The sequence below is a fragment of the Varanus komodoensis genome, unplaced genomic scaffold (assembly GCF_004798865.1).
Source record: "Varanus komodoensis strain SLA01 unplaced genomic scaffold, ASM479886v1 scaffold1, whole genome shotgun sequence".
Lineage (NCBI taxonomy): Eukaryota > Metazoa > Chordata > Lepidosauria > Squamata > Varanidae > Varanus > Varanus komodoensis.
This window is the reverse complement of record NW_025335268.1, coordinates 52,116,529-52,143,655: the sequence shown is the minus strand read 5'-3', so window position 1 is coordinate 52,143,655 and position 27,127 is coordinate 52,116,529. Positions and strand designations below refer to the sequence as shown.

Sequence of the window (27,127 nt, the reverse complement as noted above, 5' to 3'; positions counted from 1 at the left end):
AGTGGGAGTATTTTGAGGGGGATTAATGGCAATGTGTCTTTTATTGTAATATTTTTTTTAACTTGGGTGTACAACCAATAACACTTTCACTGCAACAGCATTTTTTCACTTTGCTTGCAGTGTGAACTTAGAAGCATCGTTTGAGTCATTGAGTGGTTTTAACCTGACCCTAACATTCGAACTCTGGATCATTCAAAGTTAAGAGTCATTTGAACTTCAAGGCACCACAGTATAAAAATTGGAAATGTTTGGCCTTTTTGATTCTTGGCATGACCTTAAGTGCATGCAAATTTCTGAGAGAGTTTTAACACAAACTGACTTATTTTCAGTTCATATTCTGGCAGAGAAAATAACTTTAATTACTGATTAATTTTCAATATCTTTTCCTTTTCATATAACAAACTAGGATTGCATTGCTATATACAAAGAAATGTGTAGGAACAGGAACTAATAAAGAAAATAAATTCAAATAATTTACAAAAAATCCATCTGTAATCCTGCTGCTAGGTATAATAGGAAACAATAAAAGGGCAGAACTTGTAAACAGGCAAATTTAATTAACAAGACAGGAGTCCTGAACAGCCTCAACTGCACTTGGCCTACCTAGACTTCACTGGCTGGTTCTGCAAAAGCATGTGTGATTACTTTTTAGATCAGTAAAAACTTAGAAGCAAAATATAGATAAGACTGAATGCAACAATTTTTCAACAATGTCATGGACATTCACTGGAAATAGCAACTGAACAAAGGATGTCAAACCTAAAGAAAAGGAATAGTACAAAAGTAACCTTTCTTTACAAAATAAATAGCATTACGTTCATGCCACTTCACCCAGATGCTTCTTTCAGTCCTATATACTATTCAGCAAATTTTAAGGTTTTGGTAATTGTTTATAAATTGCTCAACTCAAGACTAATTGACCCAAGAGCTAACCCGCCTTTGTGGTTACTGAGTGCATCAGAGGATACCTTTCTGATAGTAGCCAAGATTTCAGACGTCTGCTCCATGGTGACTCAGAACAGAGCCTTTAATGTTATTGTCTCTGGGACTCCTTAAGACTACAAATTAGACAGCCACCAACCCTTCTTAGTTTCCAGTGCCTACTGAACACAATCTTTCTAAAAGCTAATCCAAGAAATATTTTCTTCTGTATACAGTAATATAGAACGTAAGTATTATCTTATACTGTATTTTGTGTATTGTTTAGAAATTTCTAGTAGTGTATGCAATTCATAAATAATTTTAAATACATTAATAAGAATCAATCACAGTATGGAAGTGGACTCTAGTTTCCTTTTCATATGGTTGCTTATAAAGTTACTAGAGGTAATACAGTAATAACTATTTTAGTTCTAACAGATTATTCATGAGTTTCAATGTTTTATTCATAAAATTATTCTTCATAATCCTCAAGACAAGAACTCATTTGTCAGTATATTTCAAGGAGTGATACAGAGAGATTAATAAAATCAATAGTGAGAGATGTAATGCTTTCATAAAGAGTAATAGAAGAAAAAATGAAGCCCTTTTTTATTACTTACAATCCTGTCATTCTGAAACATTTCTAGAATGAAAGGCTTACTGTGAATTACTTATAAATATTAAGTCTGAGAAAAACCAACATGATGCATACAGAAATCAGTGTGATATTTTAAAATTTATATACAAATTCTCTTTTATGTTTTGAATGCCTTTGACAGTTTAATTTGACTTTTACTAACAAATACAGAAAACAAAGCACCCATTGATATTAAAACTAAGAGCTTTTACCCTATTAGTCCAACAAAGTTATTCATTCTAAATGCTTTTGCATGAATTACATTGAAATGCCATGAGCATGTAACCAAAGCATCTATTCCAGTGATGGCGAACCTTTTAGAGACTAAGTGCCCAAACTGCAACCCAAAACCTACTTATTTTTCACAAAGTGCCAACACTGCAATAAAACCTGAATACAGAGGTTTTAGTTTAGAAAAAACAACTCACAGCCAGTCCAAGCAAATATGTATATATCCTTGGCGGTGCACTGACTGGCCATGCGAAAGCTCTGATGAGTCATGGCTAATGAGTCGTGGCTCGTGACATCATCACCTGGTGCTGCTACTCCTTTCCGAGCATGGCCCCTGTGTACACTGTTATCTGATGCTTGGCTGCTGGGGCGATGCTGGGGCGACTTGGCTCATGTGTCAACAGAGAGGGCTCTGCATGCCCACTGTGGCACACGTGCCATAGGTTCACCACCACTGGTCTATTCTATGTAATTTATGAGACTGTTACAGGTCCCTTTATCTTGGTTTAGTTTTAGAAGTTCTCAGTATCCTTTATAAATAATGACCAAGATTTCTTTCAAACGATATAATAATATTACACTATTCCTGTTTCTCTGTGCTGCATATTTAATACCTGTAATTATTGTTTTATGTACAAAATTAAAGCAGTCCCAAAGAAATTGCTAATAACTATTATTTATTGTCATTTATATAATTTTGTTCTTCTGTCAGGTCATATTACTGTAGTCCATTTCCCACCTTTACATTTCTATTAATCCTGCTTATAAATTTTGTTAGAGATGCAACAGAAATGCAGATATATGTGTTTGTACACAGATCATCAATGTTTTGTTTTGCTCTGTTCTTTGTTTCCAGTGACTGTGGTCATAATAGTATTTGTAAATGCTGTTGAAGAACAAAGTGAAACCCTAACATCCAAAATGTTCGTTTACTCATTAAAATCTGGGATGTTGAGAATCCTTCATCTGTAGTTTTCAAACTGATAATCCACAGATTTTCTAAGACACTGTATTAATTTTTAATGGAGTTTGTGAAGACTATTGTAAAAGTCTGTAATAAATAAATAAAACTTCAATAGGATGGGGACATTGGAATACAACCTTTCTGCTTCCAAACAAAATTCAGAACTACTATAACGTCCAGCATATTTTACAATAAATATAAGCAAAATTCAGGCAATATGCTGATTGAATATTAACACTGGTTTAACGGCAAGAACACCATACACAGGCTGTCAGAAACAATTATACTAGGAGCTGAACTACATTGAGAATCAGGATACTTCTTTCTGTTCCTCCTCTTTCCCATTTTTCCCTGCAGCAGTCAGTCAGCACTCCATGGCCACTAAGCATACTTAAACCTAAGTATGCTGTTTTTAAGTAGGCTGGCCACCATTTCTTTTCTTTCTGCAAATCTTACAATGGTACTAATTGGTCTGATAAATAATAGTACACAGAATGTAAAAAGATGTTTTACTTTCTAAGAAATAACCAAGTAACATCACTGTAACTGAATGTCATTTGTATTAGTTGGTTCTGAATACAGTCAGAATTAAAACTGTTAGTGGTATGTTTCATTTCAGTATCATGAACTTGCAGTTAATCTTTTTCATGTGGAATGTCTCAAGGTATATTACCAGTGCAAAAATATTCCACAAGTATGTAACATCAGGAAACACTAGAGGACAGAAAGCATTCCATCGATGCCTAGTCCTATGCTCTGAGGTTCAGAAGGCAGAGATACAGAAGAGAGCCAGTGGTTAAGAGCATGGGACTGGGACTCAGATGATCTGGGTTCTAGTCCCCGCTCGGCCATGGAACCAACTGAGTGACTTTGGGCCAGTCACAGACTCTCAGCCCACCCTACCTCACAAAGTTGTTGTTGTGGGTGTAAGACTTAGAGCAGCAGCAGAATTATGTAAGCCACTTTGAGTTCAGTGTAAGAAAAAGTGGGATACAAATCTAATAAACACAATGTTTTGAAAATACTTGACATCTCACCAGACTTGACATATTCCATCCACAAAATCTCAATCAATTATCCTAAAAGGAAACTGATGTCACTTGTGGACTTGTCCTGATCTGCAAAGATGAGGAGAAGGCAGTTCTCCCCTACAGTGCCCTTTCCTGAGAAAAACTATGCGACCAAATACAAAATGTCCAGGAAATGAACTAAAATAACTATACTAAAAACTAGTCTTGACAGGTACTAAGATTACTGGAAAAGAATAATGATTTTAATCCCAGTAATGGACTTTCAAACCAGAGAATCCAATTTAAACTCTTTATGCACTAAAAGAAAACCTTGTGGCACTTCAGGTACAAATCAAAAGCTAAAATTAACCTGAGGCTTGTCATTAAGTTCAAAGAGAAGGACAAGCACATAACGTAATGACAATCACTTTAGCTATTTTCTTGGGAACAAACTGGGTTACTTTTTCTGGAGGAAACTACATATTTTCAGGAGTGTTAATCAACTGCTCCCAGATAATCTGGGAAACGGATATCTTTTTGAGCAAGGCCCTACTGGGAAATCCGCTTTTTTAAAGATTCCTCAGCAACCAGTTCTTACAAATAAGGCATCTACTCCTACTGAAAGCTCTGCTAGTCACCGACCGTAACAAATCTTGGGAAGTGGACAAGCAGGAACTTATCTGAAGATGCTCAAAAAACAGTTTGCCTATCTCTATGCATGAGGGATACCAGAATATCAACAGCTGGGGCAACTGTTTACTGTTATAAATGTATTAGGCCATTACTGTACCTAATTCACACATAATGTTAGATAACTGCAGATTAATTATCCCATAATTTGCCACTGTTGCATATCATAACCCAAAGTTAATCTGCTGTTTAACCCTCAGATAAACTTGACTACAATAAGAATGGTCAAGGAAAGGAAAAATACCTCCTAGCTACAGCATCTGAATTTCCTGAATACATAGCACAGTTCACTGTTATATTGCAATTGGCCTCTCCATTTATACTGCAGCAGTTTTCACCACCAATTTAGCAAGTTTCTTGGGAACTCTAGCTAATCAGTACTAGTATACACAAGTAACTAGCAGGTGCATAACAGTCATGCATTGTACCTTTTTAAGTGAATCTTGATACTGAGCATCTTACCTCAGCCCAAAGATATGTGACTGCTCATAATTAAATAATGAATGAATTTTGGCTTCCGTGTTCACAATTATTAGTCTATCAACGATGTCCTGAAATACAAAGGCCAACTGTATTAATCTTATGACTAACACTTTGGATAGACATTACTATTACTCAACAATCTTTACTAAGTTTATGTTTAAAGTATATGAACACTTGATCAGAAAGAGAAAGTATATTATAGAGATACAAATTTCATTATAAAATTTTATTTTAATAGTTCTTACATTGAGAAACAAGCCATTCAAGAAAACTGTTCTTATATTAAAAATAAATTCTTTCCTTTAAGTCTGGTTCTCTGGTGCAAAGCAAAATGCTGTGAAAGAGAAAAGTGTGAACAGTACTTATCAGCTGTGTTGTGCATTTAATTTTAGATCTGTGTGTACATCATCAGGAAAATATGATAGAATAAAGATCCCATAAAAGGAGGTGGGCTAAGTAGAAGTTTGCTTTTTTCTTAAAACCACAGGATTTAGATAACCTTAGTAATGTGACAGTGCCATCATTCTGCAAAGAATCAGTATTTGCCAACAAATCATTTTGAAACCTTAAACGTCTCACAAAGAAGTCTGCAGATGAAGCAGATGAACACTCTGTCCAAGTGTAACCTGGGTGGCAGTCAAGAGGAAAGGTTCCACATCTCAAGGATCTCTTTCTCAAAGTCTCACGGGTAGGACAGGTGTAAGTGGCCAAAGGCTATTTGACACTATGGCCATTTTGTTTACCATAATCCAAAACAGCCTCTTTTCACATCGTCAACTAATATGATACATATACAAGAACATGCATGCTGGCAGAACCATATAATCAGGCCAACTTGTTAAACTGTTATGGTGTTTATAAGTTAGAAACATGCAAAGCATGTAGTAGCAGCTCAGAATCAAACAGAAAGAGGATTAATAGTATTAAAGGACACTAAGGTGTTCAAAAGACTCAAGAGGATCAGTCTCAGTGTCTTTTTCTAGAAGCATATCATTAATCAGGGTTAAACAATCTCCACCTTAAAGGATTAAAAATAAGAATTCAGTGAAACTATGTTACATATATATTTCAGCATAATCTTGAACAGAGATTAACTTGGAAGACTTGTTCACCTCAATCTGAGAAATTTTAACTGGACTCATGAACACCTTCCTACAGTGGAGTATAGCTTGCAGAACTTCTGTGGGATGTATCTGGGGATGTATCTGGCCTCTGCCATGCTGCAATGCTCATGTCCCCTTAAGATATTTTTACTATAACAGGTATTCTAGCTGATCCATTTTACCCAATCAATGGAATGCTTTCTTGGCACCAATATCAGAAAGGGTAACAGATCTAAGGTTCTATTTAATGCAGCAAAAATGATGGTTTGAATACATTAGTTTAACGAGTTTAGCCTATCATTAGATGTGCAACACAACTAAACTTTTCCTTTACTGATACATTTTGGCAATATTCAATGGCTGTTTTTTTTGCAAAAAGTTCATAATTCAATACTGTTTATGATGGAAAGTTCTTCAGTACTTGTGGATATGCATGTCCTTTAATTATCTACCCATCTCTTGGAACTTGCTTATTCATTCATTCAATTTATATACTGCTGCACTAGCCACAGGATCTCTCAGTGGCTTACATTATATTAAAATCCATAGAGAACATAAAGCAGTACAAAATGCAGCATAACAATACACAATTACAAAGGTCCAATAACAATAAAATCATACACAAGCTATCAGAATTACGTAAAACCAAAATAAACAAATTTAAAAAATAATAGAATATACACACACAAACACTCCAAAAATAAGACACCATGAAAATCTGGTTGTATCTACATTTAAAGACATATTGGCAGCAGTACATAATAACATAAAGATTAAAATATCATTGAAAATCAAGAATTCACCTAATTAAAATAACTGTGACACAAATATGTCTTTAGTTGGCACTGAAGGCCAAAAGTTAGGTGCCAACCAGACATCCAATGGAATGGAGTCCCAAAGTTGGGGTGCTATACTCCTTGTTGCAAACTCTCCCCTCACTTGGTTGTGGGGTGGGGAGAAACACAGAAGAGAGCTTTGGATGAAGACTGCAGTGAATGTGCTGGTATATATGGAGAAAGGTGCTCCCTCAGATAACCAGGCTTTGTATATTATTGTAAGCAGTTATCCCAAGGTCTACAGTCTTACGACAGCTAAAATACTAATATTAAAATGCTGGAAGGACAAATGGACACCTGTAATAACACAATGGGTTATAGTTGATGAAACTTTTGAGCTCTAAATAGGTAGCATGTGAACTATAGAAACATAATGTGGAGTTTGTAAAACCATATTCAGGAAAAATGATGAAGGTAGGGCAACATCTGGCCCATTTTTTCAAGTTACAATCTAAAAAGCAGAAGACAAATAGCAGTTTTACTATAAGATACATTGTGACATTACCACTTTACATTTTTTCAGGCAGGATGGCATCTTATACTGTCCAAGCAACTCCCAAATGTTTGAAAAATGGAAAAATCCTGAAAAATAGCTAATTCACTTGATGTTATAAGCCATTCAGACAGCTATAAGCATCTTGTGGAGATAAAACTTCCTCACTGCTGGCCCAGATAAAACCTCAAGTCATCTTAGTAAGGAGTATTTCCAGTAAAATACAAATAAAAATAAAAAATGGGGGGGGGGAGAATGGAATGGACTAAGCCAGGCAGATGCTTTTATGCCAGAATGAACTGCAGATGATGGCTACCTGTGGGAATTTTAAATATCACAAATCTGAGAAGCAAATATCTGGTTGATGATACAGTCCATCTCTTCCATTTGAGTGCACCTTTCAGTGGAAGGAAGAGAACAGAGATACCCACTTTGCATTTCAGGGTCAAGAAATTCAAGCTATCATCAGTTAAGAAAGAGCAGAAAGAACCATATAACTGGCCATATATATATAAATACATAAATATATATATATATATATATATATATATATATATATAAAAACCAAAGTACAGAGACTTCTGGCAGAGTATCACCCAAGGATAACAGTAAAAGAATAAAATTAAAAAATCTGACTATTTTGACATTGGCTATAATAAAAATTGTGCGTGTGTGTGTATAGAGAGAGAGCATTCTACACATATACTATGTTATATAAACAAGAAAAATATCACTTTCATGTCTTTTGCTTATGTATAGATTTGTAACATGACAAGAGAAAGCAGCTTCTGCAGATTTAAGTGTTACATTTCCCCCATAACAATAGAACAGCAGATCCATAGAGTATTCTGTGCTTATACTGCCCTCATGCTGCATTCAATAAAAAGAGTGAAAACATATTTAAAATCTATTACCTAGAGTATAAAATCAAAGTTTGCTTCAGTTATGGCAAAAGAACTAAAGTGCTGTTTTAAAAGAATAAGATAAAAGCTACTTACAATTATATCTGTAGGAACTTCACGAAGAGAATATACTGGTTTATTAGGTATCTCTTGATCACCAATCAGTTCATAAACAGCAGGGTAGGATAACAAGTTTATCAGAGCCAGAAAAGGCTAAAGCAGGAAACAGAGTGATAAAGTAAACAAAATATTACAAAGTCCTTACTTCTTCTTCTTCTTTTTTTTTGGTCTTTACAACTATGGTATGAAGGCCTTCAGAAACCAATGGAACTTAAGTTAGTTGCACTGATTTCAACAGTGGAAAATCCAGTGCAAACATCTGGGGTTGTATCCAATGTTATTTCAATGTGACTACTCAAAGCCGGAATAACACTGGATACAAACCCTGGAATGAACTTGGTGAACTTAATGCAATGCCAGTTAGTTTAGCTAAGCAATGTTTGGATTGAAAAACAGTCTATCTGTTGGTTGGGCAATAATGGGGAAAGAATCACAAAAGAGGCCTGCCACAGATTAAATGCTAATGATCACAGCAGTTAAGCTGCACTTTAAATCTGGGAGGTACACTAGTGTTAACAAAGCCAGAGCCACCTTTAGCACTATAGCATGATGTCAACAAAAGCTGGCACAGCACAGCCCTTAACTGCTCAATAAAAGGGGCATGGAAGAGGGACTGCCTGCAGAAGGCTATGCTACACCCTCCCCACCAATCATGGTCCACCTTCATTCCAATTTAGACAACTAGGTTACCCTTTTTGTAGCGTTTGCAAAGCAGGCTGTGCACAGATCAGAACACACCTTCTCTCATCTTGAATTCATTTGAAAGAATAACCACCCATTTCTATATCTGGCACAGAATCTGGCCAAATAAAAATCATTGATGAAAGTTACTGCTGTATCACATAAAGACAGGGGGAAGACTTATAATAAAATCTAGGCAAGAACTTTATGCTTCACAAAGCAACACTAACTTCATTATAAAGCAGTAACAGCCATTTATTGTTACTCCACAAAATACACTCATTTAAATTCTACCAAAGAACATGTTATTTGCTGAAGTGGTGATTATTTGGAAGAAACGTGGATCATGACTTTTATATGGGTATTGTTTTATTCTGGATAATTGTCTTTATTTGTAGATGTTAGCAATTGCATTCTGTATTATGGCCTCTGGCTGAGATAATAAAACTGATTGATTGAAACATATTTACTGAAGTTGAAAACATCCTGATGTGATTACACGTAACTCCTCTAGAACTGATTTTGCTTCTATTCTTTAAGCCACTAAACTTTGAAAATATGAGCACTAAACTAATTTAGTATGTCTTTTTCATTTGATTTAGAAGCCAGACTGCACCTTTATCAGTTTAACAAGAAAAAGAAAAGGCTGTATAACAAAAAGTCAGTCAGCACAGCATGTTATGGCAAACTTTTAATGCCATACCATGGCTATTTTTTTATTGTTTTTCTAATTCCCATCTATACCATAAGACCTAAAGTAGAAAAGGCAAGCTACAGGTGACTTTAAAGACTACCCCAAGGTAAATGTTATTATTAATTTAAACATATTTACATAGAAATACACAAAATACAATTCAAATCACCTTCTGACAGCTTCGATCAATGGGATCTACTGGTGTTGATTTGGGTTGGGTAACTCGGACATCATCTCTTCCACACTCTAGAACGCTCCAGAGTTCAGTAACAAGTGCTTTTATAAATCCTAGAAAAAGAGTATTTTATTCAGAGGGACTTCACTATACAACAGAAGCCCTAGCATAAGGTATTGCACAGGAACAATGTTTTCTCACACGCAGCATCACTTAGAATGTTACATGTCACCATATTGTTTCCAACTTATGGCGACCCTAAGAATGAACGCCCTCCAAAATGTCCTGTCCTTAACAGCTGTGCTCTCTTCTTGTAAACTCAAGGCTCTGGACTTCTTATAGTATCAGTCCATCTCACATTTGGTCTTTCTCCTCCTCTTCTGCCTTCAACTTTCTCTAGCTTGATTTGTCTTTTCCAATGAGTCATGCATTTTCATGATATGCTCAAAGTATGACAGCCTCAGTTTCATCATTTTTGCTTCCAGGGAAAGTTCTGGCTTGATCTGATCTAGGACCCAATTGCTCATCTTTCTGCCAGACCAGGATATTCCCAAAGCTCTCCTCCAGCACTGTGTCTCAAACAAGTCAGGTAACTGGCAACTGCCATTGTTTGAATGGTCATCTGTGCTTCACACATGGGCTCTGTGCCTGCGTAGGGCCTGTTGGTGGTAAGATTTTCAAGCTAGATTAGTCCTGGTAGAAACTCCTCTCCCCCCTCCCCCCCCCCCCCCGGTGTATCTAGGTGGGATTCCTGCAAAGACAGGAAACTGGACTGCAGCATCAAGGTGGTAAATAAGTGTAGTGGTGATGGAGGACAAGAAACTTGCCAACACCCTGCTCCACCCCTTCATTCAGAAATATGATAGCAGAAATCTGAAGTGATAGCAGTGACTCAGAGTAACTGGTTAATTCCATCGGTTGGAGAACATGCTATCCTCCTGGTGCAAGTCAGCGGGTTGGTGGACACAGCCGGAAGGCCCCACAATCTCAATTCTCAATGGGGGATCTGACGCAATTGTGTGGGAGACAATCAGAGGTATGGGACAGCACCAGGGAAAAGGCCTCAGTTCTGCACAGAGAGATAGTAGCAGCTGAGCATGGCAACAGTAATGGTACTTCTCAATGCAGTGATGAGAAGATACCCTGACCAGTAAGGGCTTGGAATGAGGTTAGGCCAGAGTATGCAGTGGCAAGTCCCGGATCTTGTTCTCCAACACTGATTGCACTGAGATTGGCTCCATAGCTGGCATGCGCCTTGGCAGTGTTGGCTCCAGTCCCAGTACAGGTGTGCTCAGCACCAGTGGGAAACAATGCACCCTAGGCCTTTTCTTATGCTTGGCCTTCCCCAAATCCACCATTTTCTTGGTCAGTGTCAGGCAGGCCTTGTCTGAGCTTCTAGGAGTAGACGGGGTGGATGGTACAGCTGAAAAAGCCCTTGCAACCACTGACAGCAGGGACGGCACAGACAAAGAAGTAGATGGGCAGTCCGTTGGTGAAGCTGAGGCTGCATCAGCAACCTAGAGCATCTAGCTCCAAAGTTCAACCCTCAGCCACCTTGTGCGTTTCTTCTGGACCTGCTTAGTGAAGGCCTGGCAATGTGGACAGGCCTTCATGAGATGCCCCTCTCAAAAGTTTTTTAAAAAAGGCACAATGCACATCCATCTTTGGGAAGGTAGAGACTCCCACAGCTCACATACTTCCAAAATGGTGCATTGAGTGCCATAGGGGGAGACAGTAAGGAAAACTGAAATGGAGCATCAGGCCTGTTGGACAGACTGACAATTGAAAGGTTTTTAATTTTTAAGGGAAATTGTTTTTGTGACTTTTTTAACAGGGAAGGTTAGGGTGAATAGCTGGGAAGGGCAACAAGAGAAACAAAAAGTGACGTAAGACAAAGATACAAGTTCAAGAAAGGTGAAGAAAGTCTCAAGGCACCTAAACTAGTGTTCGGAAGAGAACTGAGGAAAAGAGCAGGAACCCCTCCTGGATATGCCAAGGAGTGGGAGGGGAGGGGTTCCTGCTAAAATGATTCTAGCTTGGGAATCTTCCTGCAGCAGGCCTCATGCAGATGCAGAATCCATAAGCAGAACCAAAACTATGCAGAACATTAATTGTCTTCCTGTCAGCTTTCTTCACTGTCCAACTTCCACATTCATACATAGTGAACAGCATGGATAATCTTGGTCTTGGTCTCCAGTGAAACGTCCTATTAGTTCTACTACGATAATCCTGTACTTCTTGATAAGTGCAAGCACCCTTCTTTTATAGCATGCACACTTTCTTAGGTAGTCTCTTAACAGTTTATTTATAAAAGCTGGTTTTATATAGTATACATGTTAAAATACAGTGGCAACAGATCCCATGTAGTAGACTTTGGTTTGGGGAGAATCAGTACCTCATCAAAATGGTTTAACTCTCCTACAACTCTCCTCCTCAAGACCACTATTGAGTACTGGCAATCCCCCTATTCTAAACATGCTGTACTTGTGGAAATGGCACAATGGGAAGGTGGTGCTTGCTAGCATAATCCAGGAAACTGGCTGAAATTACTTCTTCTGGTATGAGACAAGTCAGCAGAGCTCCTTCCACAGGCAATTCTGGTTTGCCCCATTCTAAAAGTGGTAGCTTCAGCTAGTTTCAGGTTTAGCTAGATATCATTCTTTTTAGTGCAGCAGCAATATTGGCTACTGCCCACTGTGGAAAAAAAGCTCATTGCTTAATATACACTTATTTAAATTTAGAAACAGAAATAGGAGACTGAAATGAGGAAAGGACTACAACACTATCCCCAGAAAGATCAAACTCTTACCCCTATGCACGCTGTGAATACATGATCTATTATGTCCAGAAATCGGCTCAAAAAGTAAGAGGCCCTCCTGCCCTCTACCTTACTACATCTTGTGCCCTGCTTCTCTCCAGGCCTTATTTGTCACAAGTGACCTATAAAATGGGGATTCTGAGGCTGCCAGATGCAAAGGTCTTTATCTACAGAAAATGGCTGACACATCAGAAGCACAGACACACAAAAATCAGCTTGGCACAGCAGGGAGGATTCTATTGTGCTCATGTGGGAAGCCAGCATCCTTTTTCCCCCACATGCATAGCAATTTATATCAAATTAAGCATGATGTCACACTCATATGCACCTATGAATATCTCACAGTCTCTTTTTAGCTGTCATTGCAACAGCGCACATGTGTTACACACACAGAAGGGTAGTTCAGGCTTACCAGCAAATTATGATTTGACATTATACAAATTACATTGGTTGCATCCCTGATTTGGTGCACTCCCTCTTTTCCCTCCTCCATGGGAATTTTCTCTGTCCTTTATCGAAGGCCTGCATGAGATTTGCATTTGTTCTGCAAACCCCAAAAAGACAGTGGGATGTGTCATAGCAAGGGGAGGAGAATAGGAGCAGAGGAAGAGGAACACAAGAAGAACTGCATCTGAGCCTCAGGCTTTCACAACATCAAAACAACATCAAAACATGATTTCACATTATGTCTGAACCACTAAATTCACCCCAATAAAGACAGGAGAAAATTATATGTGGCATGAGGTTCTAGCAGAGATAAAAATCAGCTATATTACTATATTTATTCATGATCACTTACAATATAATTAGCAAAATTTACCTGAACTTTGTAATGCTACAGCACCTGAAGCAGTTGCAGCCACTTGTGAAACTATTACTCCATAGCCAAACTTTTCACATCCATTGACCTAACATAAATGATAACCAACAATTCATTTAAAGGCCCCAAATACATCCTCTCCCCAGGAGAAACATGACTTATGTGAGACAGAAGTCCGATAGCCTTTATATGCATTGTCTACAGAATTTTGTCTACAGAATTTATATTGTCTACAGAATTGATTATTCATTCCCAAATCAAAAGTATCAGGTATTATTATGCACCTCTGACAGAGAATGGTAATGCATATGCAATAAAAGTTTTTTGCTCAAAGCAAGTAGTAAAAATATTTTATGATTTTATTTTCTAAATATTATTTCATAAAGGACTATGCCTACCTGGAAGTTTTTCGTGAATCTGTTGAACATAAAGGTTATACATTCATTGACCGTTCCCGTACTCTGTAGCAACAACAGCCCTTTTGGTGTAGCAGCAAAGCTGAGCAAGTCATCCAACAATGTCTCTTCCAATACAATACTGGTGGGGACACACAGACATAAAACCCAATGAAGATAAAATAAATCAAGCAACCCTTCCCCCCAACACGTTAGTGTTTCTGTGAATAAACCTTTTATGTTTCCTTAAAAATGGAGAGCATAGCGTGAAAAAAAAATGAGTAACAGATTACACACTTTGGAAAGTCACTTCTCCTGAAACGTACAGCATTCTGCATTTACTACTTAACAAAGAAGAATGAAACCGTTTTATTCTCTGCAACGTAACAGATAAAGGTAGCAATGAAAACTAAATAGCAGAAAACATCAGCCTAGCAGTTATTAGAACACCATCTCTAAAATTAAATGGTTACACTGCAAAATATTGTTCTAGAAAAATAAACTGTACAGTCAACTGTTACAATCAGGGTATTTTTTAATCAGGACAGATCAAATGATAATGCCTGGATGCCAACCAGTTATACCTGAATGTTACAAATTGTTTCCTCAAGAAGTAATTAAAAACTATGGCATTATTTCATGCAAATATTAATCCACAGGCTGCCAGTATTCAATGAGATATTAATCTTAAAATAGAGATGTTTGTTACATACTATCAGGTAAAAGTGGTTCTACAATTACTACCCATAGTTACAATCCAATAAACACACTAATCCACTGTATCTTTTATCCCATTCTGTATATAGAACCATATTGAAAACAACCAGTTGCCTACTTGCCATGACAAGCAAAAACTGCTTCCATATGAGCAAGCACAAGTATTTTGTAATTGGAAAAGTTTGTTGTTTGTTTTGATCTTGAAACTACTGATGTGTTACAGTTTTCTTATATCAGGATGTTGCAGACATGTGAGATAGGAAAATGTTAAATGGACAAAGAAAGCCAACCTTTCAACTAAGTTTTTAAAAGCAAAAGATTAAAAATGTTTCTTGAATTAATCAAAAGCTAAGAAACATGGATTTTATATTACATAGTACATATTTCATAAAATGATTTTAATAGTGATATATTTTTCTTCTATGGACTGTATTTTAGACAATATATTTTAAAATAAAAAAACTAATTGCTGTTCTATAGTTTGACAGCAAAATGACTCACTTCATTTTATAAATAGCCAGTGGATGCTGACATTACAAAATGACGAAGAAAAATTGCTCTTAAAATGAACCAGCTATAATTAATATATTTCTGGAAATTATGATGTCTTCATTGTCTTAGCCAATGTATCTTGCATAGAATAATGTCAGCATATGAAAATTAAATAGAATGTATATCCTGACTCATTATGCATGTTACATGTTATTATTATGAGAAAATTATGCCACATCTTTTTTTCAGGAAACATGAGGCAGTGGAGAGGTGATTAAAGAGTAAAGCATGAATCACTGCATGAAGTGAGGATGTAGCAAGGAAGAAAGGCAGGTGGGGAAATGGGGGGAGAGAGGGAGAGAGAAAGAATTAATGGGTTTGCACAAAAGCTGCAAACCAGTGACAGACGCTCCAGTGTGTTTTTGAAGTACTACCAGTGATTCTTCCGAATTTGCAAAAAGCTATCTATGAGAAAAAGAGGGGGGAAAGTCATGGTGAGTATAAAAGGGCTCACATCAGGGGGAAGTGAACCAGTGACATTCACTCCAAAGTACCACTTGGCCACTTAGCAGAACAGCTGTTGCTGGTTATTACTTAGGTAAGCTTGGCAAGAACTACAAGCTGTTGTCAGGGTTCAGACAATACAATCCATTATGGGTCCAACTCCTACAGACTAACAGGATAGTTTGCTGCCCACAAACAAGCCACCATAATGGAAGCAGTCCAAGTTGTTACAAAATGACAACCTACCATGTGTAGTTACCCACAATGGGTTGTCATTAGAGTTGGGATGAACTCTAGTGGAATTCGTCCCTTTAGTATTTGCTGACTTCTTCTTGTGCCTGGTCTTGCAAAATGAGCTGAACTTAGAGGAAGTCTACTAACATTCCTGGAATGAAGATTGTACAACAGCAGCAGCACAAAGGTGCTGCAGGTAGCCCAGAAAAGGAACACTACTTGTGCTGTCATCATGTGGATCTCCATTCCTGGTGAGTCCTGTGTGACCAACCTTCTTCTGCGTCAGGTGCCACAACCAAAACAAGTGTGCAGGTGACAAAGAAGAGAGTCGCTGCCTGTGCAGAGCATAGGGCTCAATTCCTTTGAGAACCCTAAAAACACTCAACACACTTGGCAGGAATTCAGTTTCAGAGTCAATGCAAAAGCAAGCATACTCTAGAGAACTAAGCCCAGGGAATTCAATAGGAAACCCATCCTCAAATGTTTTCCTCTATATCCCTAGTTGCCATGTCATGCAACTACAGTCATTGAGAGGTTACGCAGGACACTAAACTGTTTTACTTTCAGCCCCCTGCTTATCAAAGTACTAAATCTCCTTCCTTCCTTTTTCTCTCTCTCTTGTTAAAATGTTATCTAAATGTATGCAAATTTAACCATTTTTTCTGGTTAAATCTGTGCATCGGATACAAAGAATTACTCACAAGTTCTGTGATTCTTGGCTGACGGTTGAAACACAGTCTGCTCCTGCAACAGGAGTTGGAATTCTCTCTGAAAGCAAACTAGTCTGTTGAATGAAAAAAAAAAAATCAGCAGAAATTTAGATTATTTGGAACAGTATCAACTATTCATCAATGAAGCATGAAGCAAATGTTTAAGTAAATCTTCAGAAAGATTGCAAATTAACTCTTGAATATTTCATATGAAATTCTTGCAACCATATGCAAAAAGTGTAGCATTGGACTTTTATGAGTAATGAAAATTAGCAGACATCTATATTTTCTTTATTGAAAATTGAAATATGTAGTGTCCTACATATATAACAGTACAGAATCTTGAAAGTTTCCAATATCTTTTAAGGGCCACTTGACATATTATTTAAATTAGAAAGTTCATACAAGCATACCCTACTGGTAAATATTTTGTGGTTTCTGAAGTTTATACTTGTCTGTTTTAATCATATGTATATACTGCAGAGATCCAAGCAAATTGCAGCTCCCTATACTATCTATGTACTACTCTCCCTTATTGCAAAACGGGAACTTGCAATCAAGAATCAGTTCTATGTTGCTGCAATGTTAAGGTATATTTCAGGTGCCAGTTCCTTGGAAAGTTCATACCACAATAAAATAACAAATGTGAAAAACCATGCACACACACACCCCTTGTATAACATGCACGTATATGCTTTGCATAACAAAAATAAGACTACCTTTTTCCAAGCCTTGGCAATAGATTCATGTAAATGGTAAGGTAGCAGCACCTCTAATCCTTCACAGGTACTATACATCTGGTGGCACACGAAGATGAAAGCTCCTTTGAGGACTGGCAACATCTCAGAACCAGGCAAAACAGAAATGTCTTCATCAAGAAGCTTCTTTGTAAATTGAACGATTGTATGTGCACCCCTACAGCTGTAAACAATGCAACACTTCAAAAAAATGTTTTATTGACTTGGCTGTGCTGCTATAAGGCACTTTAGCAATTAAATGTTAATATCCAGGTAGTTGCTTACTCATATGTAGAACAAAAGCATAGCGTAGGATGTGGCTATGCAAGTAAGCCCAATCCTAATCCTTACAAGCCGACCCAATTCTCCTTCCATATATTTATCCTAAGGTTTCCTACTGATACAGTATGTTAAGACCGGTCAAGAACACCTACAGCCTACAGCATCTGGCCCTGAATGCAAGAGCAAAAATATCAAGCAAATGAAGAAATCCTTTCTCTTCTACCCTCCCACAGACCATCAAAAAATCTCTTATTTCACTAGCAATTCAGGGTAAAACATGTTATACTAGCCACTTTTTAAGTAGCATGTTTACAACATGAGGTAGCTATTTTTAATGTTTTTAAATAAAAGTCAGGGACAAGGAAGGCATAATCTAGTGTGAAGTGACAGACCAAGGAGTTTAATCCCTCCCACACCTTGCCAAGCAGCCCAGCAAAAACTGCCCCTGGAGCTATTTCAGATTAATTGTAAATGCAATCTGGATTAGCAGGCACATACATATTGTTATGAGCTATCAGGTCACTTATGCTGACTCTATGGATGCAATGTGCCCTGACAAAGTAGATTTTTTAAAAAATATTTCAAAACCCATATGACAATTCAGATTTGTTTCATTATGATTCAGTAGACTCTCAGTTAACTGATGCCCAAAGGGAACTGGTAGATGCAGGAAAAATGTATTTTCTGGTTGCCTGAGAGTTACTATTAAAAATAGGACTAATACTATACCCCATACCATACCATAGCATACCATACCTGTATTGACTTAAAAGCAAATTAAGACCAATAAAGACAAACTTAACTGGAAGCAACACAGTTTTATTATAAAAACAGCTTTGTGAATGCAGTGTGGAATTTTAGTTAAATGGCAATCAATAAACTTTTCAACTTAATGAACTTCAGCAACATATTTTTTTTAACTTCAAATAACATAGGGAAAAAACACACACATACACACTTAACCTTGAGTAATCAGGTAAGCCAGGCACTTGAAAATAAACATTGACCTTCAATGTTTTCGCATTCATGGGAAAATGAACACTGACCTTCAATGTTCATTTTCTCATGAAAGGGGAATGGGGGATGTAGAAGCTCAAGCTTATTTATACAGTGATGAATTCTAACTTACTCTAACTGATTGAGATGTAGTTAAATAGTAATCCAAGAACCAAAAGTGTGACCAATAAGAAATAATATCCAGTTAACAGTCTAAAAACCCGTTCAAATTGTAGAGACAAGGAATGTCCCTTATGTTTATTTGCATAATAAATAATTTACATAAATGTAATATGCAAGGCATTCACTTCACAATCCCATGTCATCTCTTATCAGACAGACATACACTTTACTAGTAACATGACTGGTAATACAGAACTATTTTCACTTTTAAGAGGTATTCTCTTACCTATTACCCTCGACAGCAGATTTTTCTCCTCCATAAAGAAGCAATGAAAGACCATCATCTGTGGCAGCAATCCTTGCCAAAATGTCAGCTATGTGTATTAGAGTTGTTTCTAGATAATTTAGATGCACCTGAATATACAGTTTAAAATGACTGAAATTAAATGGTTTATTTATGGAGGATCCAGCCACAAGCCTTTTCTAACAAAAGGCAAAACAACATAACAAAGAGTAAATTTGGAATACTGATGTTATTCTCCAGATTACATCAGTGAACTGTGAGGTTTTTAATCAAGACATTTCTGAGGCAGCTCTAATGTCCCACTAGCTAAACAGAACTGTTAATGTTTATCTAAAATAGCACTGAATATTAATATGCATATTCAAAAAAGTTAAAATGAATTTAAAATACAAATGCTAATATAAATTTAATTTAATATAAAAATTGAATGGGGCTTATTTCCAAGACAGACTTCCTCCCCAGATTAACCACACATCTTCCCATACTCCTTCCCTTACTGAAGCAACTCCACTTTAAGGAAAGAAAGCCTTCTTCAGAATCTTTTCTTAAATTTCCCCATCTCCAGCTCCCCATAACACTCAAGGTCTATTTCTAACTCTTGCTGCTTAATTATAATTCAGCTCAGTCAACGGTTAGGATCCAGAACTGCACAAATCTTCACAATACAGATACTTCTGCAGTAAAAGAAAGAAGGAAAAATTTAAAAAACCCTTGGGTCCACTAATGGCCCTCTATGTCTCTGAAAACTTGATCCAGAGGGCTAAGGAGCCCTATAGCATCCTTAGGGATATGGCACTGGGGAAAAAAGAAATCAGCAAGAATAACTCTCTTCTCCCACTGAAGTGTCCAGATAAGGGATTGAAAACCTCCACTGAATACAACTCACTGGTGAACAGAATGAACAGAAGGACTGCTTTCATTAGCACAAGAGCAAATCTGGCTCCAACCCATTGTTACATTTCAGAGTGCAATACACAATTTCATATAAATTTACTTCATTTCAATCACTGCAAGCAATTACTTAGATCAACCACAAATAAAAGCATTCTGATTTGAGGAAAGTTATAATACCTATGAAAAAAATAATTCTAATTTCCAAGATGTTATTAGTTTTTCCCAGAGGATGCTGTATAATTACAGGCAGGGGCCTTGATTTAAAAAGGGAGATGCAAGCTGCAATCTTATACCAACTAATCTTAGCTTAAGTGCCACTAAGCTCAACAAGCCTTACTTCTGAGTAGACCTTATATGATTATACTGCTATGTTCTAAAGCCATCTTCCTCATTTCTCACTGGGAGTCATGCTTATAGATCAGGTAAGGATACAGAACCAGACACAATAAACCCAAAGTAGTTCCCACGTGTTACTTGCAGGGAGAATGGATATCTCCATTAACTACATATTTCAAATAAATAGCCATATGCTAGAACCTCAGTTTGCTTCACTGTAACAGGATCATTGCCATCCTATTTTTCTATAATAAATTTTATTTCTATTTATTCAGAGGAAATGAAACAAACCTCCGTTCCACTTAGTAAATCATGTAGTGGTTGAAGAAGTGCCTCAATCACTGCATTAGTATATAAACATTCAGTTGCACATTCTTTTCGATCACAAAGAATTCTTAGCACATCAGTAATGAGACCAGCTGGAGAATAATTGCCTACCAAATAAAAAGAAAATGGTTGCTTTAAAGTAGTAGTCAACAGTGTTGCAATCAATATAAATATGGAAGGAAAACAAAGTAACAGAAGATATTCTTTTTCTCTCATCATCCCCTACTTCAAATTCAGCCCAAATACAAAATATAAATACAAAATATAAAATATAATTGCAGCTAGTCACAGAAGAATACATAAGGAGAATGTGTTTTCTTCACAAACCAATAAATAATGTTTATTTTTGTTTGTTTATTGATTACATTTCCACAGAAAACATTAGCCAAAATGACCTAGGCAGACTCTAAGGCAAAACTTAAATCCATAAATTACAATAACATAGTAAAGTGTAATATAACCCCACCCATTAAATAGAACAAATAAAAAGCACAATGTTACCTAAATGGATAGTAACAGCTTTTGGAGAATAATAAATAAGACGAATAAACATTATGACGAGGTCTGTCAGTGACATCAAATCTATGGACATGGGGAAAATATTTAAAAATAGGTATTATTTATTATGCATAAATAGCATTCATGTTCAATTCAAATTAAGTTAATGCAGCTTCTCCTCTATTTCCTACAGCTTCAAAGACTAAAGTAATTTAACCATAATTATGTAATTAATAGTGGCACAATATGAAAATTTTGTCAGGTTCATGTTCTACTCCTGCAAATAATGTAATTTACAGTTTTCTTAAACTAGCCATAAGTCTTGGAGGGCAAATTAAGAATTTTGAGATAACCTCATGATTAAGGGCTTCCACAAGTTCTGAATTACAACTCCTATCATTCTTGGCAATTGAATATACTGGCTGGGTCTGTCAGGAATTGTACTCTAAAACATTTGGAGGGCACCAGGCTGGGGAAGACTGCTGCAATATCACAATGCATACACCATCGCAGCCTATTCCAGATCTAACACTGAACTGTGGTGTAAAACTAATCGAATAAGCAAAGTTCAACCTCAGGCTTTCATCCTCACCTTGCTCTTGCTTTTTTGATTAAAAGAGCAACATTTTATACTTTGTCCTTCTAGGTAGAAGTGTAACAGTGATAATATACCAGGCAGCACTAGCATTAACACACCAGCCCCATCCCAACCCCAATAACTGATCTCATGAGAGTTGCACTGTTTTCTGCCTCCTGCAGAAACAACAGATTCAAGAAGGAAAAACCTTTAGAAAAGTATCTGTAAGAACATACCTTTTCCGTTTCTCAGTTGAACAGGGAACAGTTTTCTGCCTTGTTTATATATCAATAATCTGCCTAAAAGGCTCACAGAATGAACAAAATGTATATATTGTAATTCTTTTCCTGAGTACAAATTCTTCTCTTTCTTACCTTAAAAAATAAGATAACCTGTATCAATAAACTTTTTTGCTCTTTCATGATGTACTAGACTCCAAACGACTATAACAATAATATAGTTATAAAGGATACTGCACAGTTTGCATTAAATGCAACTGCCAATAATATTCTGGTTTTGTTATGACAAAGAGAAAATACCACAAATTGAAAAATGATTTAGAAATTTTTAATTTGAACTTATTCTGAGCACTTGTCATAAAAATACTTTGATGGCACACTGATACATATTATAAAAATGCAAACAATAAAGATATGTGTGTGTGTGTGTGTATTCATTCAGTACATGGAAAGATGACTTACAACTATGTGATGCGGACAAAGAATTACATCTCCCTGTTCCATCAGCTGCTGATTCACAAGCTTCCAAGTAGGAGGTGCACACCTCAACAGATGCAATAATCTGAAAAATAAAATGACAACGCATATTGTACTTCACAGAAAATGGATGATACTTTGGTCAAACCAATAACCAAACATTACTTCACTCAACTCATTAGCAAACTTGGTTTTTCCTCATTAGACTTTAATGAGTAGAACAAATTTTGTATTGACAGGAGTATACAAGTGGAAAGGTGAAATACATAGTCTCTCTCTGAAGGATGTCATATCTAGAATTTTCATACTTCCTAAAGCATCACAACATCACAAAAAACCTATCAAGAAGTTCATGGAATAGCCTGAGATCTTAGTTCAGTCTCAATATAAACTTTATTAGCTATGGGTGGTACAGAAATAGAAACTACAACCAAACCACAACAACTGGACCTCTAACCTCAGTATCAAAATGCCCAAAACATATATTTCCAAGAATGGCTTTACTTAATAAAATACAATTCTAAAGCACATTTTAGTGATCAGAAAGTCACCCCTCAATCCTTAACTGAAAGCCACAGACTTACCAAAGATTTATATCTCTTTTCAAGTAGCCTTAAAACTACTGTTCTGCTGTAATAGGCATGCTAAAATTGTGAAACAGAAACATTGTACAATTATTGTTTGCTTTGAACTGAGAAAAAATCAAACTTGTCCAACTTATTTTCATTTGCTACATCAGATATTAAAACTACACAATATAAATTGAAGTAATAAAATCAACACATGTACTATTACAGTTGTTATTTATTTCATACTATTGAATAGCCAAAACTCTCTTGGTGGTTCACAGGAATATTGTTGAAATGAGGATCAGGAGTAAAATCCATTTTAATAATAAAAACTTAATTTCTATGAGCAGGTATGGAAACATCTAATGCTGTGCTTCAGAGCTATGCCCTTTCCAGTTTCTGATCCTCCAGTATCTTGAGAAATTATTCTCAGAACCATCTTAGAGCTAGGAATTAGAAGCTGGAACTGGCCACTTATATCAGCACCACCTCTTCCTAGTTTCAGAACATTCTCAGTTTATATCCAAGATAAAAAAGGAGGCATTGTGGGTTTTCAAATTTAATTTTTGTTAAATGAATAAAAACCATTGTTTTTGATGCAGTACAATTACAATAGCAGCAAATCTGAAAATCATAAATAACTTGTGAAGACACCAAAAAGACATACTTAAACCCTTTTCAGTTAAATCAGTGGGATTTATTAATAATTATGTATTTATTTATTAAATTGTAAATTGTTGTAAATTGTAAATTGTTGTAAGCCGCCCCGAGGCTTCGGCGAATGGGGCGGCATAAAAATGTTTTAATAAATAAATAAATAAATAAATTTGTTTAAAGGCTGCCCATAAGCATCATGCTCTGGGGAGGTTTGTTAGATCATGCCCTATAAAAGCAAATGGGCCCTTGATATTTACTTGAAAACATAGTTCTAATTCCCAGGAAAATCTCTGTACCAATTGTTTTCCTTTCATTTTTTCCCCCTGCCCATTTCTTAATTTCTTCTCAACCCTAAGAACTCCAGCTACACTCACAGATTTAAAAAAACACTAGACTGAATCCAGTAAAAACCTCACCTGATTGAATATACACTATAAAATGAAATATGCCACTGTAGTCCTTTACCCCAAAAAGGTTTCCCACCCTCTGTTATGTGTGGTAAAGATATGTTCAAGTTCTAGAGGGCCAGATATCTTCCAAAACAGTGGTAGAGTCAAGAAAAAAATGACTCCCTCCCTTTTCATCAATGGGAGTTTTTTGAGTGAAATTCTGTTAAGGAAAACTCCCACTGGCAGAATAAGGCTCTGAATTCAGCCCACTGATTTTGAGTGGATTAGGCTTTGAAGCAATAGCCTTCAGAAGAAAAATTCTTGAACAGGAAGGCAGTCCAATCCCTGTTGGTACAGAAAAAGTGCAATCGGTATTATAATTTGCATAACCGGATATTCCACCTTTTTAACAAATCCCATTGCCTATTTCTTTAGGAGCATCCAAGCATCATGCTTCAGTGTGTTTTGATTGTAAATATCAAGCAATTAGTTTTCTGGCTATGCCCGTGGGATTTTTTGTGCCACGTGCTACCAGACTGCTATAGTTCTAGTTCTAGTTAAAAAACAAGTTTAAAAATTCCAAAAAAAACAACCGATCCATCCTCCTACATTCTGGGATCCTTAATTTGTTTTTTAGTTTGTTGATTTTTCCAAGTATTATTCCTGACTACAGAAAGACAAGGGACCACATTAATCCAGCTCCATTCATAAAGCAAACTGAAGTTACAAACAACAGAGCAAGAACTCACCCAGCCAACTCCTCCTCTTGGGGAAGAGTTTGAGGAGAAGTGGGAAGAACAGCAGCTACTTGGGACTGTGCCTGTCTCCCTGGTGCCCAAGAGCTGCTGCACTAAGTATAAAAGGCAGGGCTGCTAGTGACTACTCTGGAGCCATTGGAGAAGAGGGAAGAACAGCAGCTACCTGGGACAGTGTTTGTCTCATTTGGTACCTAAATAGACACACTGGGGGGAGCTGCTAGAGGTGTGGTGTTCAAGAGGACATGGAGATTCACTATACTTAACAGCTTTTGTCTCTCAAGGGGTTGTTGTTTCATACTGAAATCAAATTAGTGTATGAAGTCTTACCTAGAAGCATCCTAAAAATGCTTTCCTAGTTTTGGCCATAACAAGCTAGTTTGTTACTTGGGTTTATTATATGAATTTATTCAAAATCTCCAACATTTTATTTTAAATATTAATTTACACACACACACATTGATTTTTTATTTTTAAAATACTTTTATATTTTCTACGTATCCTATTTTTATTACCCTGGACTTACCTGATTAATTTGCTACTGTACATATTTTAAATCTCATTTGTATAAAATGGTTGTTACACAGGTCCAGTTATCAGCAAGGCTTATCAAAAATATTTATCCAACTTAGTTCAGAAATCTATCTTAGACTATTTTGACCCTGTGCATAAAGAGAAAGCCAGAACAGAACCAGTAGTGGATGATCCAAGAGGTAGATTTTTCCCTAAACAACAATGCTGGGCTATTAAATGGCAGGGAGGCAGAACCCAATCCCAGAGACATTATCTTTTGTGAGGAAGAGTCTATCTTATACTCCCATGATAATTATCCAGTTAACTGGTCAATTGACCCAGTAATGAAAGGGCAGATTGCTCATCTCCTGTCAAAATACATACCAACTCATGTAAAGAAATATTAAACACTCAGTAAGAATCCAAGTAGAGTTAGTGGATATTGAGACGGAAACCTCTATTTTGTACTCCTTATTAAGAGATCAATGTTTTTTATCCAAAGAAGCAGCAGAGATTATTTCCCATAAGATAGATGTGTTATAGCAGGTAGTATTGGGTCAATACTACTGTCAACACTCTGGCTGGGCTAGTTGAGCTTGGGATTTTGACAGTGGCTCCCCATACAAGCCCACCTACGCAGAGCAGGAAGGAGGAAGAAAGCCTGATGGATCATTAGCAAAAGGAAACAACCAAGGTTGGTAAGCTCTCCACTGATTCAGTACTTAAAGTATTAATATTTTCTTAGATTGAAAACTATCTCATAATTATACTATCAGTCTAATCAAAATGTATGTGAAGCCAGCACTAACAGCTGCTTTTCTGTTCTTAACCTTACTCCATCTGATCCAAGGCTGTTGATAATTGATGAGTACTTGAATACTGCCAAAGATGGGATTCAGTCAAACTCCACAGAATTACACTCTGATTCTCTATTGACAGAAAACCCCCTGGACATCACAGGGCATCGCCCTACTCTCTCCCTGATGAGGGATAGAGCTATTAATAGTACCCCCAAAATGTAGAAAACAAGGGGACTAGTGAGCCATCACATGAAACTAGACAATATCAAAATGAATCTTATCAACTGTATACTAACTCTGGTCTCCCTTTAAGAAAGAGTAAATTAGAAAATCATGCTAAGGCTGATGGCTGGGTGGGGGGGGGAGCTGTTAGATCCCTCATTTTCTTACTTACCCAAATAATATAAAAATATGTCATCAGAAAAATGAAAGAAAGATAATATACCTCAGATCTAAGGTGGGAGCTGAGTCATACCTGAGAAGTTTGGTAGGTACAACCATCACTTTCTGAATAAATTCACTTAGAATAATCAATTAGATCCTCAGAGATTCAAGGCAATTTGAGGAATGGGGGAAATACACAATTTAGAGCCTCTTAAGTCACAGTTAAGAGCACAAAACTGACTAGGTCTTTCCCTGAAAGGGTTGAGCATACTCTCCTAGTATCTAGGGAAATAAAATGGCAGGCAGAGAATCTGTCAGAACACTACAACAATGTATTATTTGCCTGCAAGAGATATGGTTGTATGAACATAGTCCACCATTTCTTCAGGGTTATATATCATTGATATACTCATTTAGTCAGCCAGTTATAAATTAAATGCAAGTAAGGTAGAAGAAGTGGGAGATTAGTATACTTTACCTCATTAGAATTAGCCGGAGACCCACAGTTAGTAGATGGGGAGGGGGTCACAAAATAGTTACCTCTTGCCTGTACAAATTAAAACTATGATGGAAATATTATTTTTTGCATAAATACTTCCTCCCACAAGGGCAAGCCTAGTGGCTGGTAAGATTTGGAAGG

General features: G+C 36.7%; 1 protein-coding gene across 6 annotated transcripts in view; it reads right to left on the bottom strand.

The window, feature by feature from the left end:
* Nucleotides 1–2,133: 2,133 nt before the first annotated feature.
* Nucleotides 2,134–27,127, bottom strand: part of TBC1D32 (TBC1 domain family member 32) — a 97,229-nt gene continuing 72,235 nt past the window's right edge. For all 6 annotated transcript variants that reach the window (XM_044425582.1, XM_044425599.1, XM_044425631.1 and 3 more), the window contains 14 exons: nucleotides 23,005–23,064; nucleotides 22,406–22,505; nucleotides 21,941–22,078; nucleotides 21,131–21,211; nucleotides 20,594–20,736; nucleotides 19,055–19,182; nucleotides 17,350–17,551; nucleotides 16,622–16,704; nucleotides 13,977–14,115; nucleotides 13,579–13,666; nucleotides 9,935–10,053; nucleotides 8,367–8,483; nucleotides 4,916–5,004; nucleotides 2,134–2,840 (listed from right to left, as the gene is read on the bottom strand). In XM_044425582.1, coding sequence (XP_044281517.1) covers nucleotides 2,828–2,840; nucleotides 4,916–5,004; nucleotides 8,367–8,483; nucleotides 9,935–10,053; nucleotides 13,579–13,666; nucleotides 13,977–14,115; nucleotides 16,622–16,704; nucleotides 17,350–17,551; nucleotides 19,055–19,182; nucleotides 20,594–20,736; nucleotides 21,131–21,211; nucleotides 21,941–22,078; nucleotides 22,406–22,505; nucleotides 23,005–23,064 — 1,500 coding nt within the window. In that variant the 3' untranslated portion in view covers nucleotides 2,134–2,827. The remainder of the gene's footprint in view (nucleotides 2,841–4,915; nucleotides 5,005–8,366; nucleotides 8,484–9,934; nucleotides 10,054–13,578; nucleotides 13,667–13,976; nucleotides 14,116–16,621; nucleotides 16,705–17,349; nucleotides 17,552–19,054; nucleotides 19,183–20,593; nucleotides 20,737–21,130; nucleotides 21,212–21,940; nucleotides 22,079–22,405; nucleotides 22,506–23,004; nucleotides 23,065–27,127) is intronic.